At 55.3% G+C, this 16149-nt stretch overlaps 2 protein-coding genes across 13 annotated transcripts in view; one reads left to right on the forward strand and one right to left on the reverse strand.

Moving 5' to 3' along the window:
• The window catches only part of SNORC (secondary ossification center associated regulator of chondrocyte maturation), a 97733-nt gene extending 86725 nt beyond the window's left edge, over positions 1–11008 (forward strand). Inside the window, exons 1-4 of one of the 8 annotated variants that reach the window (XM_064666737.1) lie at positions 44–2414; positions 8227–8296; positions 9945–10130; positions 10872–11008. In XM_064666737.1, the coding sequence (XP_064522807.1) occupies positions 8290–8296; positions 9945–10130; positions 10872–10981 (303 nt within the window). In that variant the 5' untranslated portion in view covers positions 44–2414; positions 8227–8289 and the 3' untranslated portion in view covers positions 10982–11008. Of the gene's footprint in view, positions 1–43; positions 2415–4847; positions 10131–10871 lie in introns of those variants that run through there. The other 7 variants (XM_064666733.1, XM_064666734.1, XM_064666732.1 and 4 more) reach the window with 7 other exon arrangements.
• A 463-nt stretch (positions 11009–11471) lies between these two features.
• The window catches only part of NGEF (neuronal guanine nucleotide exchange factor), a 50711-nt gene continuing 46033 nt past the window's right edge, over positions 11472–16149 (reverse strand). For all 5 annotated transcript variants that reach the window (XM_064666713.1, XM_064666714.1, XM_064666716.1 and 2 more), the window contains 3 exons: positions 15325–15404; positions 14776–14880; positions 11472–14153 (listed from right to left, as the gene is read on the reverse strand). In XM_064666713.1, the coding sequence (XP_064522783.1) occupies positions 13981–14153; positions 14776–14880; positions 15325–15404 (358 nt within the window). In that variant the 3' untranslated portion in view covers positions 11472–13980. The remainder of the gene's footprint in view (positions 14154–14775; positions 14881–15324; positions 15405–16149) is intronic.

The following is a 16149-nucleotide window of genomic DNA, read 5'->3' on the forward strand; positions in this document are numbered from 1 at the left end:
AACAACAAGCAAACACACAGGATGTGGAACAACAACTGCTGCTTTATTTTCTCCCTGGTGAGGAATACCGGTGGGTTTTTCTGCTTGATAATTTTAGAGTTCAAATAAACACCAGTAAGTTGAGATTGGAAACAAGAAAGCTTTAATTCCCCCCCCACCCTGTACAGAAACACGTGAATTCGTGCCCGTGGTGTTTGTGCAGGGGAGATCAGGCCATGGCTGGTTCTCTCTCACTCCCCTGCACTCGGTGACCACCCCACCCACCCCAATCCACTGCTGTCAATGAGAGGTTTGATTCCTCCCCTCAGCCTAAAGTCCACACAGACACCTTGGAGGTTTCCCTTTTCAGACTTAATTTTCCTTTTTTTTTTTTTTTCTCTACTTGCTGCTTATTTTTGTGTGGAAAATCCCAGTAAAAGGTAATGATAAATGTTCTCCTGCCATTCACATGACCACAGAAAGTAAGTGTGCTAAGGCCCAAATTACACAGTGCCTTGCATGATGTTTAGCTGATGTCTCAGAGAGAACAGGATGTGTTTAGGCTGATAACCTGACTTTGTTTTAATATCTTCTCTTTTTTTTTAGCATATGAGGTGTCTGGTTAATAAGTGCTTTCTGTTTTTTAATGGTATGATCTAATTTCTACAATCCAGTTTTGGACTGCTCTCTACCATGTAACAAATACACAAAAGCCCATTAATTTCCAGCTCAGATGGGGGGCAGGGAAGGAGCAGCTCCTTGATTGCTACATGAAAATGCAGAAATGCAAGCAGGGGAAATGTGCAGTAGACCCTGAGGGTCTCACTCAGGCTCTCAGAGTTTGTTGATAATGGACCAGTGGGGAAGATCTTGTTCTTGGTACTGCAATGTGCTGGTTTCTGTGTTTGGTACAAAGGGGAGGTGCTGACATGTGTGGATTGTGTGCTCAGGTGACTGCCTTGTCACCTCCTGTGACAAACACAGGGCCTGTTTCTATAGCAAGAGTTGTTTGGATCAGTAGGAATGGGAAAAATAGGAGCTGTAGCATTTTACCTGCTGCTGGATGTATTTCTGTGCTTTGAGCGCCTTTGCGGACAGAACCTGCTGGGGCTTTGCTCCACGTTTGACAGATGATGTTGAATTCGATGCTGGAGGTGTCTGAGGTCTCTTTTGAGCATGATTCCCCAGGCAGCTGCCTCACTCCTTGTTTCACTGCAGGAACAGGACTCTGTTCTCTCTGGTTTTGCTGCTTCCCCTCTCAGCCAGGCACCTCTTGCAAAGGCATGCAGCAAGCAGTGATTTAAAGGGACACCTAAACTGTGTCTGGCTGCCTGTCAGGGAAAGCCAAAAAGCAAAGAGATCTCTTAGCAGAAAAATCTGTATCTGAAATTTAACCCAAAAATACTTGTGTCATATTTTCAGAGCATACAGTACTGACATTGGGAGTGTTTGTGTACTTCATTACTTGAAGGGAAAACATGAAGTATTTAATCCCCAACAGTTTAAAAAATCCTAATGAATTTCTTCTGTGACAGTCAGCTGGAGTGTTCCCCTTTTTATACACTTCATCCTTCCCCCAGTCCCTGTTGGTGCAAATGTGATTTGAAACAAGCCTGTTTTCTGTGCTGTGACCTTCCCACGAGCCCCCAGGCGGGCAGGGGCGATGGCAGAGCTGGCAGGAGTGATGGCTGTGCCCTTGGGATCCCAGGAAGATGCTGGCCCTGCCCTCCAGAGCCGACTCTCCTGCGAGACTTCCCAGCGTTTACTGGGCAGCGAAGACCACCCACGGCTCCCAGTCCAGCTCTGTAAGTATTCCACCCAGAAACTGGTGCCACGGGGCTGCTCTGGCTCTGTCAGAGCGTTTGAGCTCTGATTGAGGCCCTTGTTCTTTGCTGTGCCCACCCTGAGGTACCTGCACGCCCTGCACAGCGAGGGCAGAGCCCTCAGAGCCCAGGGCTGCGGGGTTTGGGGTGAACTGCCCCAATGGCTCCTGTGTTATTCTCCTGCCGAGGGAAGGCATTCCAGGAGCATCCCCGTGGCCTCTGGGAAGGGCTCACCAACAACTGCTCTGTGTGCACTGGCCTGGCAGGGTGAGCTGCCTGAGGCTGGGCTGCTCGGGGCTTTTTGGCACAAGTTTGGGAGGGTGGAGCTGCCTTCGGGAGGAGCTGTGCTCCTGGAGCCAGAGCGAGGGAGGCTCTGCTGGGCTTTGCACTCTCTCTACACACTTGCTGTTGTGAAGGGAATTATTTTTTTTTTTTTACCTTTCTGGACAAGATTTCTATTATAGCAGTGACATTTCCACGTTGTTTCATACTTTGAAGAGTTTTAAGGATTCCTGCCGACGCTGTTCCTGAGGGAAGCCATGCCCTGCCACAGAGCCCTTCAACTGGTCCTGCTAACACTGTGTGGCATCCTGGTCCCTGCTGTGCTGGCAGGTAAGGAGCTTTGTTTGCATGTAAAGCCCAAAAGTGTGGAAGATCCTTTACTGTGCTGCCTCTCTCTTCTCTCACTTCCCTGAGAACATCTATGTGTTGAATTATAACTGATTAATGGAAACCAGCTTTGGAATTGGTGGCTGGTGGTGAGTAAGATTACATTTTCCATCCCAAACCCATGTTTCTGGTGGGGAAAATGGAGAAAATTCCTTGTAACTTTTCCTAAGCAGAACAGCAGTAGCACGTATGTGAGCGTAGGTGGCTGGAGATCAGTGGTCACATCAGTCACAGGAGATGGAAAACCTCCCAGCAGCTGAGAGGACAGGCTGTCCCTCAGCTTTTAATGGCAGGAAGAAGTTACAGTTGTGAAAAGAAATGGGTTTTGAGGCTTAAAGCATGTGGGGCAATTCCTGGTTCCTTCTGTACTCTGCTACAGCAGGGAACTCAACAGCTGCTGCTGGCAGAAATAGGGAAGTGTCCACGAAAACCTCCATCCAAAGCCAAACTCTGCATCCTCAGGGGGTCTGTGCAGAGCTGGGGGTCCCGAGGCAGCGCTGGGAAGGCTCTGCCCCATGTTCAGTGAGGGGATGGGAATCAGAACAGGTGAGGTGACTGTTCTGTAAGGCACCGTTTTCGAGGGAATCATCAGTAATTTCAGCCCCACCTGCCCTGCCCTTGGCACCCTGTGCTGGCTGCAGGGAGCACAGGCAGCCTCCAGGCTGCAGGGCTCAAGTGGGTTTCACAGGGGAGTGAAAACTGGGCCTCCAAACCCGCTGTGTTGATGGGCTCTGAGCGTAGAGGTGGAAACTCCTGTGGGGAACTGCTTCCCTCAAAGCCTTTCTTTCAGTGGAGGTGAGGCTGAAGGGATGGCTGGGGCCAGGATAACAGGCAGGAGCACAGCATTTGTTTTCCTGAATTCCTGTCCTACCTCCCTAAACCTGGAGCAAGGCTGGTTTGCAGTTCCCTCCCTGTTTGTTCCAAGCATCTTGCCTAGCAGGGAGATCCTGGCCAGCTGTTTAGCAGATGAAATTATGAAATCACTTCTTTCTAAAGGGGCTTTCATAGGGGTAGGAGAATTCAATGCTGTGCCTGGCTGGAACAGCTGTGGGTACAGGAACAGAATTCCTGCAGCTGGTATCCTCCCTGTGGAGGACACCTTCCTGCTGGGAAACTTTTAAAGTAAATAAGAAATGAGCACTAAAAGGTGCATACTTTCCTTCTCAAACCCTCAGCCTTTTTTGTACAGTGGAACCTTAATCACTTTAGCACAGTTTCAATTTGTGCCTTGCTCTTGCTCCCAGGAGCAGTGACCATGCTCTTGCCCTGCACCAGGTAAGATCTTTCTTCATCATTAACAGTATTTTACTCTGCAGGAAGTGATTCATTTCCAGTGAGAATTCCATCTGTTTCCTCTCTGAGCTGGGATTTCTTCTATGGTGTTTAAATTTCCAATATTTGGTGCATATTTGCTCTGCCTCCCTCCTTGCCAGCTTTCCTGTGGGCCTGCTCTGGCATTGCCCTGTCACTGCCTCCCTGTGTCACTCTGCTCCTGTGAGATACTCCCAGGTTTACTTGATTCCTTTACTGGCTGAGCTGTGCTCGTGCAGGGCTTTGTGCTGGTGAGTGCAACGTTCAGATCCTGGCGTGCAGGACAGACTTCATGCTTTCTCTGCTTAAGGCCTCTGTCAAGTTGTTCCCTGCTCCCTCAAAGAGGACATGAGGGAACCAGTGTGTTTGGGAAGCCATCCCAGGAGCAGAGTGACTCTCTGCTGCATTGGGCATCGAGAGTTCCTGCCCCAGTACAGGAGCTTTTAGCACACAGTGGAATTTTTTCTGCCTTTTACTCCATTGGAAAAGGAAATTTCCTGCCTGGTGCAGACAAAGAGGGGAAGGGCACAGACAGCCCTCTGGTCTGAGCACATCCACACGTGGCCCTGCCTCTCTGTAAACAAGTTTGCTCCCCGTTCCTCAGGACCACAGCGCTCCGTGTTGTGGCACTCACCAGGCACAGATGCCCTTTGTGCTCCCGGTGAAGGCCTCTTTTCATCCTGCCCTGGCCCTGTGCCACCGTGGCCACCTGGGGCTGGGCAGCCCGGTGCTGTCCTCAGAGTTCACCAGCCCTGCCCTCCCATCCCAGCACCTCTGAGTGCACAGCAGAGCCCTCCCCGGGGCCGGGGCGGGGGCTGCCCTGGACAGGCTGCAGCTGTGCCAGCCACTCCATCAGCAAACCCAGGGTCAACTCCTGTGATAGATTCAGAGCTCTGAGTGAAGTGGAAGTGAGTAAAAAGCCTTTGCAAGGTGTGGGCTTCTGAATCATGTACATATTTGCTATCTAAATTCACCTAAGGGCTCCTGATTTTCTTTGGTTTGAGCTAGTGTGGAGTTGTGCTGTACTGTGGTGGCTCATCAGAAGGAGTCTGAGGGGAAAAGCAGCAGGGCAGAAGGAAAATATACAGGACACCACCTTGACCAGGGACATCTCTGTAGCAGCTTGTGTGTCCTCATTCTCAACTGTAGGAGACTAAAAGATTATTAGGAAGTTTTTAAAGCTCAAGTACTAGAACATGAAAAGCAGCAAATAGGTTTTGTCAGGGAAGTTTCTGGAGAAGATGTGGTTCAGTCTTACAGCAGGACTTTGGCCATTACTCAGCCTGGCTCTGAACCAACGCTCCTCATAAATTACTGACGCTGCTACTGACTCCTGGCTAAGGTTGGAAGTGGGGAGTGAGGATGACAAGGTGCTGAAACCAGCTTGTGTGAGGAAGAGTATTGGTCACTGGTGAGCAATCTTGGGGATGAAGAGGTAAAGTGGCCACATCTGCCAGCCCTGAGGTCTTGCAGTCTGCCTGTCTGGGAGGGTCTGGCTCAATCACATTTGGTTGGCTTCCTCAAGACCTGTCACTTGTGGAGACTCTTCCAGTTTTACCTTTGTCACTGAGTACCTGGGGCACTGGCCACCATGTCACTGTGCTGGCAGCTCACCTCACCTTCTTCTCTCTGAGCATGGAAACAGCAGTTTTGTCAGGTTGCCTTTGGTGTCATCCTCTCTGGATCTCTCTACAGCCCACGTGACTGGAGTCCCTCTGAGTTCCTGCATCCTCAGAAAACTTATGGTGGATTTCTTTACAGAAACTCTGAGATTTTCTTCCCTTTTCCTGGTCTCAGTTGTAACTAACCTGTGCTGGAGAGAGGGAGAGGACATAGTGCAGCAGAGAGATTTCCCTAAAATAAGACAATTTGTAGTGTCAGTGTATGTGAAGGTAGAACTGCCATCATCCACCTGGCATACTGGAATACTTTTAGTATAGTTTTTAGTATAGTATTAGTATTCCAGTATTACTTTTAGTCCATTTTGTCCAGTTCCACCTCTGCCCAGGAAACCCCCAGAGACATTATTGTATGTCTTTCTCTTAAGTGTTCTCCAGCTGTGTGTGTCACAAAGAGGATTTCACTGTTAGTCTGGGGAGAAGAAGTTGCCCTCAGCCCGTGCTCTGGTGCCGAGACAGGGCTGATGCTGGGGAATAACTCTGTGCCTGCACTCGGGGTTTCCCTCCTCAGAGCACCCACAGGGAGCCGTGGCAGCAGTGGGGTTACCTGCCTGTGGCAGCAGCCTGGCAGCCCCTCCATGTGCCCACCTGCTGCCCCTGCTGAGTCCCTGGGGGGCAAACAAACCATGTGAGTGTGCCAGGTGGGTTCTTCTAGAGACAGGACTGGTCCCAAGGCTGATAGCACAGCTAATGCATGGCTCTCACCCAGATGTTAAACATCTGGTCTTGTGTTGGAGGATGTATTTTGAGCATGTTTCTTGCTAGTTCTTTGTAGAAATAAAGTTCTTGGGTGTGCAGGAAAGCCATGTGCTACCTTGCCTTCCATATCTGGTTTCCAACTCTTGGCTGCACCCCCTCACTGGAGATGGCAACGTGTTTGGGTGTTTTCACACGTGAGGAATGCTGTTCCCTGCCTCCAGGGCTGTGCAGCTGCCCTGTAAATTCCTCTTTCCCTGTGAAGGACTTCTGCTGGGTTGGAGCTGTCCCGGAGGTGTTTGCTCAGTCACAGACATGTTCCCCTGGTCACCCTCAGGGTGACAGTAACTGTGTGGGTGCTCAGGCCTGGCTGCACTGGTGCTGCTTTCCCTGTAGATGGTGTTTAGAGTCCTGGTCTCCTGCTTGTGCACAGAGAAACTGAGCCCAGGAGGGGGAGAGGGACTTGTGGTCCCCCAGAACATGGGCAGCAGACAGAGAACTGAACTTCCTCACTTGGGTCCTCACCTGTACACAGAGCCTGCCCAGCCTCCATCCAACAGGTGACCAGAAGAGGCCCTCATATCTCACCTGGAGACATGTGAGATCTTATTAAATGTGCATGTTGGGTTCTGGCACCTGACACAAGCTCTGTCCTTCCCCCTTGCTTTTCTTGCTTTTCCCAGAGGACTGGAGAGGGAGTGTGGTATTTACTGCTGCTCTGTTAGAGATCTGCCACTCCCAGCCAGTGGCAGCGGGGCTGACACTCACTGGGACTGTTGGGGAGAAGATGTGACACCTCTGCTTGGTAAAGAAACCTGCTGGATGCGTGAGGGTGGTTGGATGGGTGCTTGGACTTCTCAGCCACGCAGGAGCGGAGGCACATGAGGACATGAGCTGTTGGTTTAGGAGGGAAGATCAAAGATGAGCCATGGAAAAAGTGCTGGCCACGAGCAGGTGCTCTGCCAGGCTGCAGCAGTCGGCTCTGGAGGGACCTGCCTGCTGGCAGTGTTCTCTAGGGGTGGGTTTTGTGTTCCCCTACCTGCTGTGCCAGTGGCAGGGCCCTACACCTTGCTCCAGCAGCAGTGAGGGGAAGGAATGAGGAGGGGACCAGCCCTGGCTCCTGTGACATTCACTTGTTGGTGTTTGACTTCATGCCTGTGCACGACTCTGCTGCTGCCTCTGAGCTGCCGACCCTGTTTGTGAGGCACCGACTGAAAGGGGTTGTGTTTCCCTCGGCTGAAGCGCCGTTAAGGTGAAACCACAAGAACTCGGACAGAAAACGTGTGGTTGGCACACTCTGCCCCTTCTGTGAGGGTGAACTGAAAGCATCAGGTGAGGGGAGTTAACCAAATACAGACCCAGCAGCATCCATGTCTTGAAAAAATCACAGAGATCATAAACAAAAAAAAACCTATTTCCTCTGTACTTGGCTATCAAAAATAAGCTCTGTGCCCTGCTCAAAGAGAGCTGCAGTAGATTTTTCAGGAATTAGATGCGCTCTAAGAGGGGACAGGAGAGACTTTCTGGGACCTGTGGGTCTGGTTAGATAAAGAACCTTTGCACTCTGGCTGGAAGGGGTACTGCTCCCTCCTTACCCCTTTGAGAGTTGGGAAGACCCTGTCCAGGTCCTACAGGCTCCCTGGGTGGTGCTGCATCTGTTACAGATCATCAGAGCTCACACCTGTCCCTGGGCAGATGTGAGGGACATGCCCAGCTCTGGAGAGAAAAAACATTCTTGGGAAAGGCAGCAATGCCATCCTCCCAGCACAGTGTTCCTCTTTCAGCTGGGGACAGTGGCAATGCTGGTGCTGGCCCCAGGGTTGTTGACACAGTCAGCAAGGTCATAGCTTGAGTGTGGCTCTTCTGTGTGAGGTTTCTCCCCTTGCAAAAGCAGCCTGGAACGAGGGCTTCAAAACTGTTCCTTACGTTTGGCCTGTTCCTAAACCAACAGCTTCTCCATGCCACTGCTGCCAACTAATTAGCCCAGCTCTGCTCAGTTCCTCTCCCTGTTGTTTTAACTACCTTTACTCACTGAATTCTGTATTTCCTCCTGCTCTGTCCCCTGGTAGCGAACCACAGGATTTATAGAAGAGAGCTCCACTGGAAATGACACTTTCTGGAAGAGCCTCTGGATGGGATGTGAGTCTTCAGCTCTGCTGGTTGGTTTGGCAGCACAGGTTGGGAAGGGCCCTGCAAAGGGCTCAGGTGTTTCTGGGGAGCCCTGGTGGAACACAAAGCTCTGTGTGCTTGTCTGGGGGAGCCGAGCTCCCCCCTTTGGTGCAGCGAGCAGGGATGTACCGGGTGTGTGAGGACACGGCATCGATGCTACGCCCTGGCAGGACAGCCAGCCTGGGTGTGCTGGGGACCCTGCCTGGCCCAGCTGGCACAGCCCACATGCTGGGGACTTACTTGTCTCTTTCTGTGCTCAGTGGGCAGAGTTAAACCTGGTAGCTGCCTCACTGAACATCCTGTAGCTTTTATGGCTGTAGAAAGGGCTTTTACAACTAGTTGAGAACATTGTTTTGTCCCCAAGACTGTGGGCAGCCTGGAATAGCTCTGGGGATGGTGGGAGCTACTCTCTGAGGCAAGCCCTGCAGTAATTTCTCAGTTGGTTTGTCCAGGCAGAAAAGGGGAGTGTTTTGGTGCTCCTGTTCCTTTGGATGCAGAGCTCCTACAGGAGAACAGTGTGTGGTGGAGCCTATTAATGACAATTCTTCCTGCTCTGCGGGAGGCGAGGGGAGCTCGAGGTACTGAGACCTGAAGTGGCACTGCCAGGATGTGCTGCCACCTCTCTTTCCAGGCCATATGGAGAGCCTGGGACACCAAGGGTTCACGTGCCAGAGCCAGGGTACCTTGCCCCAGGGAGCCTGGGTTGTTTGCTCCAGCTCCTCTGACTCCCTGTCCTAGTTGTGATAACCGTTGTGTCAGTTCAGGTGGGCCCTGGCTCTGGATGTTTGTTTCCCCCACACACAGCTTTTTTTTCCCCATCCCAGTGCAACATTCCCAGCGGTTTCAGCAGGGAGCTGTGGAATGTCTCCTGCTCCCGCCAGGGCCCATCCGAACAAGCTGGGCATTGACAGGGAGCGCTGGGCTGAGCCACACACAGACAGGGAGGGCTCTCTGCCTTGGGCCCTGACCCACGGGGGGAAGGAATAACAGGAGACCATTGGTAACATCAGAGCCTGGCCCAGCTTTCATCTCCCTGGCACAGGGGAGGTGCGGGAGAGGGAAGTTGAGGCTCTGGGGTCCTGTCTGGGGGAGCCGTGTCCTGCACTGTGCCAGCACCTCTGGCATCCTGCACTGCATGGACTGGGAGTGCAGGGCAGAAAGGCCCTGAAATGCTGGGAATTTGGCCAGCACAGGTAGCCAGGTGGCCTCTGCCTGTTGCAGACATGTGACAGCCCAGTCCTACGGGTGTCCACGAGCAAAAGAGCTGTGGGTGTTCACAGGGCCTGTTTGTGTGTGAGCAGAGGTTGCACAGTCCAGGGAGCTCCCTGTTGTCCCATGTGTGCTGTGTGTACACCAGAGTGCCCCAAAAGCCTGTGGCAGTGGCATCACCCTGGGGCTGCTCTGGGTGTGGGTGTTGAGTGGAGGTGGTGCCCTCTGTGGGGAGGGCTGTGCCCTCTGTGGGGAGGGCTGTGCCCCACCGGGTTTCTCAGCGCTCAGGTCACCCCTGCACCCACCCCAGGGGCACCTGGCAGGCAGCTGGAGCCCAGGGACCTGCTGAGCTGTGGTTGTCACCAGCAGCCTGCCTTGGCCCTCATGCCCATGGGTGCTTGTCTCCCAGCAGAGTACCCCCAGGGCCCGGTCCCCACCCTGTGGAATGAGCCGCCCGAGCTGCCCTCCGGAGCCGGTCCCTTCGACGCTGCCACCACCACAGCGCGGCTGTCGGACGCCACCGCCTTCCCCCCGTACACCTCTGAGCTGGAGCCCGAGGACACCACCCACCTGCACCGACTGGACACCGGGGACGGTACGTGGCTGCACCGTGGGTCCCCTGTGGCTCACCCCTGCAGGGCCTGGGGTGTCACTGTGGATTGGCTCTCTGGGGGCCTGTCACCTCCCAGGAGGTGCTGAAGCCACCAGAGGTGGCCTGTCCCCAGCCACACTGCTAGGGAGGGGAAGGGCTGCCAGTATCTCCTGCTCAGGGGAACTTCCCCACTGAAAAGCCTCCACTGTGGAGCACTGGCCAGCCCCAGAGCTGCTCCAAGACCTTTCCTCTTGCCCCCAGTCTGACCTGTCATGGCAGGCACCTGCAGAAAGTGGTCCGAGCACGGGCAGGGCTCTCCAGAGCAGAATGTGCCTGGAGCTCCCTAAACAGGGAGTGAGCACCTTTCCCGGCTCCTGACTGACAGCAAAAGCCTCTTTGGATGCAGTTTTGCCACAGGCAAAGGAACTCTATGGGTATGTTAACTCTATGGGTGTTAACAGGAAAGCTCAGTGCCACAGACCTGCTTTGTGGTAGCTGTCCCTGGGACCTGGCTGAGGTGGCAGTGGCTGGCTACAGCCCCTGCCCAAAGGTGCAATGCTGCTGGGGCACAGGACCACACCTTGGCTGTCTGGGGATGTGGGACATCCACCATGGCATGAGCTCCAGGGCAGGAGTGTGACCCGATGGCTGGGGACATGCTGGGTGTGGGGTGATCCCTGCAGCCCTTCCCATCTGGGGCCCCCTGGCTCTGCTGACCTCCCACCTCCTTTTCTGTCCCTGCAGGCTCACTGGGGCCCGGAGCCATTGGCGCCATCGTCATCGCTTCCCTCCTGGGGACGTCTGTGCTTGTGGCGTTGGTCATCATCACGCTGAGAAAGTTCTCGGCCTCCTGAACTCAATAAAAGATTTTTCTGTTACACGACCAGCCTGCCTCCAGCTCTTGCCTGCTCCTGCCCCGTGTGCCTGGGGCCCTGGAAAAATGCTGCACACCAGGCCCTCTGCTGAGCAGCCAGGTTGCAACTGAGTGCTCTTTGCTCTTAGTGTGCGTATCTCCTGGGTGCACCCAGACCTGGCAGGCTTCACCACCCCAGGCCCTGTCACCCCCCTGGTCACAAAGGACTTGTGGCAGTGTGTGGCTTTGAGCTCAGAGCTCAAAGGGGCCCTGCTGGGTCTAGCCTGGGTGATGGTAACAGTGTGGGGCATCCCTCAGCACAGCTTTCCTGGGGAAGAGTTGTTTATTGGCATAAACCACTGCACATTCAGGTGTTCAACCCCACTTCCACCCACTGCATTTGGGCTAGTTGCTCCCCACCTATTGCACTGGAGGAGACTGAGAGGAGGCGAGTGATCAGTGCAGGGGAGGAAGGAGACACACACAGGCTGTTTTGGCGCTGGCTTGCTCAGCTACATTTCATCACACAGTAAAACGAGACAACAAGAAGTTCCCCTCAGTTCGCTGAGGCAGCCTGGCAGGGGCCAGGGGGCTCCAGCCCCTGCTTGTGGGCCGCAGGCCCGGCCCTGGACAACACTGGAGACCACTGAAACGGGGGCGTGCAGGGCTGGGGCTGAGGAAGTAACACTGGATGCCACTTGGTGCCTGAAAACGGCACAGCCTGTGTCCGGGGGCTGGAGTCCTGGAGTCACAACAGAGCAGGAGGGGCTGGAGCAGTTCCAGGGCTTGGCGGTGGGACAGGGCACAGCAGCCCCACTCCCTGGAGAAATCCAGTGAGGGCCTGCTGTCCTGGCACTGGGGAACTAGTGAAACAGCTGCTTCTCATCAATGGGTAATCCAGCTTTTGTGTCCTGTGAGAAACACCCCAGGTGGGCATGTTGGGCTACCGTGCCTAGGCTGGCCTGGCTGCTGGGCTGCAAAGCTGGAGGATCTGCACTGTGCTGACTTCTCAGGTACTTTTAACAGCTTCCTCGAGCTGGAACTCCCTGGGGGTTTGCACTAGTAAATTTGTGGCTGCTGCAAGGTCTAGACCCTGAGCTGGAGGTTTGGTTGTCTCAGAAGACTGACTGTGGGGTGCTGATGGGGAGCCTGGCTTGGGGTGTCCCCATCAAATCAGCCCCCTGTTCCAGACTAGAGGCTGCAGGTCCTTCCCGCCCCCAGCTCTGGGCTGGGCACTGGATGGTGACCTGGAGCCTCTGGCTGGTGTGAGCTGCCCAGGGGCCCTCTGCCAGGGGTGCCACAGGTGGCTGGGGCAGCACAACCCTGCTGGCTGTGGTCACATGCTAAGGTGGTGGCACTGAGCTGGACCTGAGCAGCCAATGCCTTCTCTCCCTCTTCACTGCTGTGGCTCCCACCACTTCGGTCCTGGGACTGGCTCTGAGCTGGCTGTATCAGGGCTGTGGTGACAGTAGAGGCAGCCCCAAGGACAGCCCTGGCCCCCCCTCAGCTGTGTCTGGCCTCATGCTGCACACCCCATGTGTAATCTGGGCCCCATATGGTTCAAAGACCAGCTCAGGATCCTCCCTTCAGCAGCTTCCCAGCGTCCTGTTTCTTCCTCATGCTGCTGCTGGCACGGTGGTCCCTCTCCCCTCCGTGCAGGTGGCTGGTGTGTGGTTCCATGGGCAGGCAGCTGCTCTCCATCCCCTCCCCAAGCACAACTGTGGCACTGCCAGAGCATCCACCAGCACAGGCCGCAGTGCCTGGAAGACAGTCCTTTGCAGAGTTCCAGAACAGTCCCAAATACTTGATTTTCCTGGTGGATGCTGGCCACAGCTCAGGACCAGCCTGCAGCTCCAAGGCCCTCGACTGCAGCCGTGTGTGGGAGCTGAACAGCAGGCAGGGGCTGTGGGTCTGTCCTGTGCCCCAGCTCCTCTCAGTGCTGTGCCCTGGGCTTCATGCGGTGCTCAGTGCCACAGCTGGCAGGAGGGATGGCTGTGCTGGGGCAGGGTTTGGGTGTGTACATGGAGGGGGGCCTGTACAGTGGGGCTGGGGGTTACAAGCATGCAGGCAGCGATGGCTGGGCCTCCCACAGCTCGTGGGACAGCAGCTCCCAGGTCAGGGCAGTCCCTGCTGCAGGGCAGCCCAGCATGCTGTGCTCCCCTGGGCTGCGGTGCTGTGCAGGGAGGCGCTGGCACGGCCGCCCTGCGCTGGCCTTGCAGGGAGCAGCAAAGCCCACGAGTGCCAGGTCACTGGGAAAGGCCACGGTGGGGGGGCTTCTGCGGTGACCCTGCAGAGGGAGGTGGGCTGGGCAATGAGCCTCGGGGCAGGGCCCAGGCGTGCTTCCAGGCCATCGGGCAGGGAGAGATGTAGGGTGGGGCTGGCGAGGCTGGGCTGCTGGTGGAGCAGGGCTGGGTGTGGAAGCAGATTGAGGGTCTGCCTGTAGGAATAGGCCCAGCAGCTTCTCAGTAGGAGGGGAAGTGGAGGTCCTGGAGCTTGTCCCAGCTTGTTGCCAACAGGCTCTGAGAGGCAGCGAGACAGCTCCTTGGCTGCAGTTCCTACCCCTGAGGGAGGCTGTGTCCAGAGCACCCCAGACTCGGAAGGGAGCAATGAGCTGAGTGCTCACACTGGGCGGTGTTAATTGCTCAGTGATGTTGGTGGCCATGTGCCTTTCCCAAATGGTCTGAGCCAGCCCCAGCCAGCACATGTGCAACAAATGGGGCTTAGCTGGCCTTTGGGCAGTGTCCATGGGGCTCATGCTCTTTGGGACTTTACAGAACACCTGGAAAAGGGTTATTTTACAGTTTAGAGCACTGATCTCTAGGAAAGGATCAGTGCTGGAGGGGGCCAGGAACGACAGTCAGGTTGTTCACGGGTGTTTGTGCCTTGTCCAGTGCAGCAGGTCCTCCACCATGTCCCACAGCTGCCACCTCTTCCCAGCTGGCAGCCTCTGTCTCCTGCCCCTCTCCCGGAGGCACTCCAGATGCTCGGGAATGCTGCCAGTCACTGGCGATTTCTGCTGCCCAGTTTCCTTCTCTGACTGTCATCTGACTTGTGCACCCGGAAACACTCCTTCAGGTTCTGGGCTCGGATTTTGGGGTTCAGGATCTCTTCCCCAATAGAACTGGGGAACCAGCCCCTCTCCTGGTCGTGAAGACGCTCCCCAAATATCCAGCCTGAGCAGAGACAGAGACAGGTATAAGCACAGAAGGCCTTTGTTCCTGCACTGGGACAGTTGTGCTGCAAAGAGCCTACAGAGCTGACAGAGCTTTCTGAAGTTGCTCAGAGGCCTGTGCTGGAGCAGACTCAGTCTGTCCATCCAGCAGGGATGTGCCTGAGCAGCACTGTGTGTGGACAACTGGCTTGAGGGATGCCAGCAGAAAGCAGGCACTGCTGCCACTGAGTGCCCTCTGCTGCCCCTGAAGCCACAGGAGTGGTTCCCAGCAGAGACCCAACGTGACAGACCACCAGGGTGTTCCAGAGAGCAGGACTGGGTGGCTGTGAAGCATCATGAAGGTAAGAACAGCTCTGGGATACATCTGGGGTGGCTGTGCCAGCCCTACCATGGCCCACAGCTGGTACCAGGGTGGCTGTGCCAGTATTGCCAGAGCTTAGGGCAAGCCTAGATTGTCTGAGTGTTAGGCAGCAACTCCCTTCTCCTGCTGTGACCTCCCTCAGCTGTGATGCCAATGCCAAGGTCTCTCTCTGGCTGAAGGGAGAGACTCAGAGCTGCCTGCCCAGAGCAAAGCCCAGCCCTCCACAGGGACTCCCAGCTCATCCCCACCCTGTCCCCCGTACCATCGTCTGTCTTGTCCAGGATGTTGAGGACATCAGCCAGTTCCAGGGACAGCTCATCGGGCTGCTGGGCCACATACGGGTGGACACACTGGATCTGTGGGCAGTCTGCCAGGGAACAGGGCACAGTGAGGGATGACTGGGGGGAAGCCCACGGCAGGACAGCACAGCTCGGGGGGTGCAGCACTGCCAGCTCTGTGCATGGTCCCTCTGACCTGGTAAGGAACCCTGGGGAGGCCAGAGGGTGCCCCAGCAACAGGGACCAGTGGAGCAGCTCTGTGGGAAGGGAGCTGGGTGCACATCACCACCACAGTGCCAGTCATGAGCAGCCTGGGTGGGAGGGAGAGTGCTGGTGCAGCCCAGCCTGGGTTGGAGGGGGGCAAGGTCAAGGCCAGGCCTAGAGACAAGCAGGTATTGATGGTGGAAACACAAGGGGAGCCCAGGGAGAGGGTTCAACTTTGGCAGAGGCCTCAGGTATGTTGCTGGACTGAGATCAGGCAGAATAAGGCACCCTGGGGTGGGGGCTCCTGGCTCCCGTGCCGTGTCTCTTACCAACAAGTCTGGATGTAAATGAAACAAACTTGGTTCTCCGGTTTGGGGCCAGTGAAATCATCCAGCGCTTCATTTCACTCCTGGATAGGGCAGACAAACCAAGGCCGTGAGCATGCAACAGTTGTAGGGCCTCCAGCTCTTCTGCCCAGCCAGCCCTGGGCTCTGAATTCCCCCTCCCAGCCTTTTCCTGCCTGCCCCTCGGGGGTCCTGGACTCAGCAGTGATGCTGAGCCCCACTCTTGCACACCCTGGTTGGGATGTCACTCATGGCACAGCGCTCTGGGCCCCCCTGCACAGCCCTGGCTGTCCCCACAGGCAGCAGTGTCCCTCTGGGGAGCAGCACTGCTGCTGGGAGCCAGCACACTGGGGTGGGGGCTTGGGTTCTCTGAGATCTAACAAGCAAAGGCAGCTCTGGCTGGGCTGGTCAACAGGGGCAGTTTTTCCTGGAGATAAGCAGGACGGGAACCATTTATTCCCACAGCTGCTGTGCAGGAACATTTAAAGGGCAGAGCTGATTAATTCCCTTGCAGACAAACGCTGCAGCACACCAAGGGTACTGCTCACTCTGCAGGGGATGAGGCAGACCCATGTGAATGCACCACCAGACCCAGCACACTGCAAAACCTTGCTCTGCAGCAGGAGGGTAAGATCTCACAGGTGCTACAGAAACCCCTCCAGGCTTCCCTTGGCCCCGCTTGGAAATGGGGCAGTTTGTTTTCACAGGCTCCAGCTCCTGCCTGGAGGCCCAGCTGTGCTCCTGGCTCCAAGGGAACCAGAACTTTCTACCTCCTTAGGTGGTTTTAAAGCCTGAATTTGACACACATCT

This window comes from Pseudopipra pipra, chromosome 10 (assembly GCF_036250125.1).
Source record: "Pseudopipra pipra isolate bDixPip1 chromosome 10, bDixPip1.hap1, whole genome shotgun sequence".
NCBI lineage: Eukaryota > Metazoa > Chordata > Aves > Passeriformes > Pipridae > Pseudopipra > Pseudopipra pipra.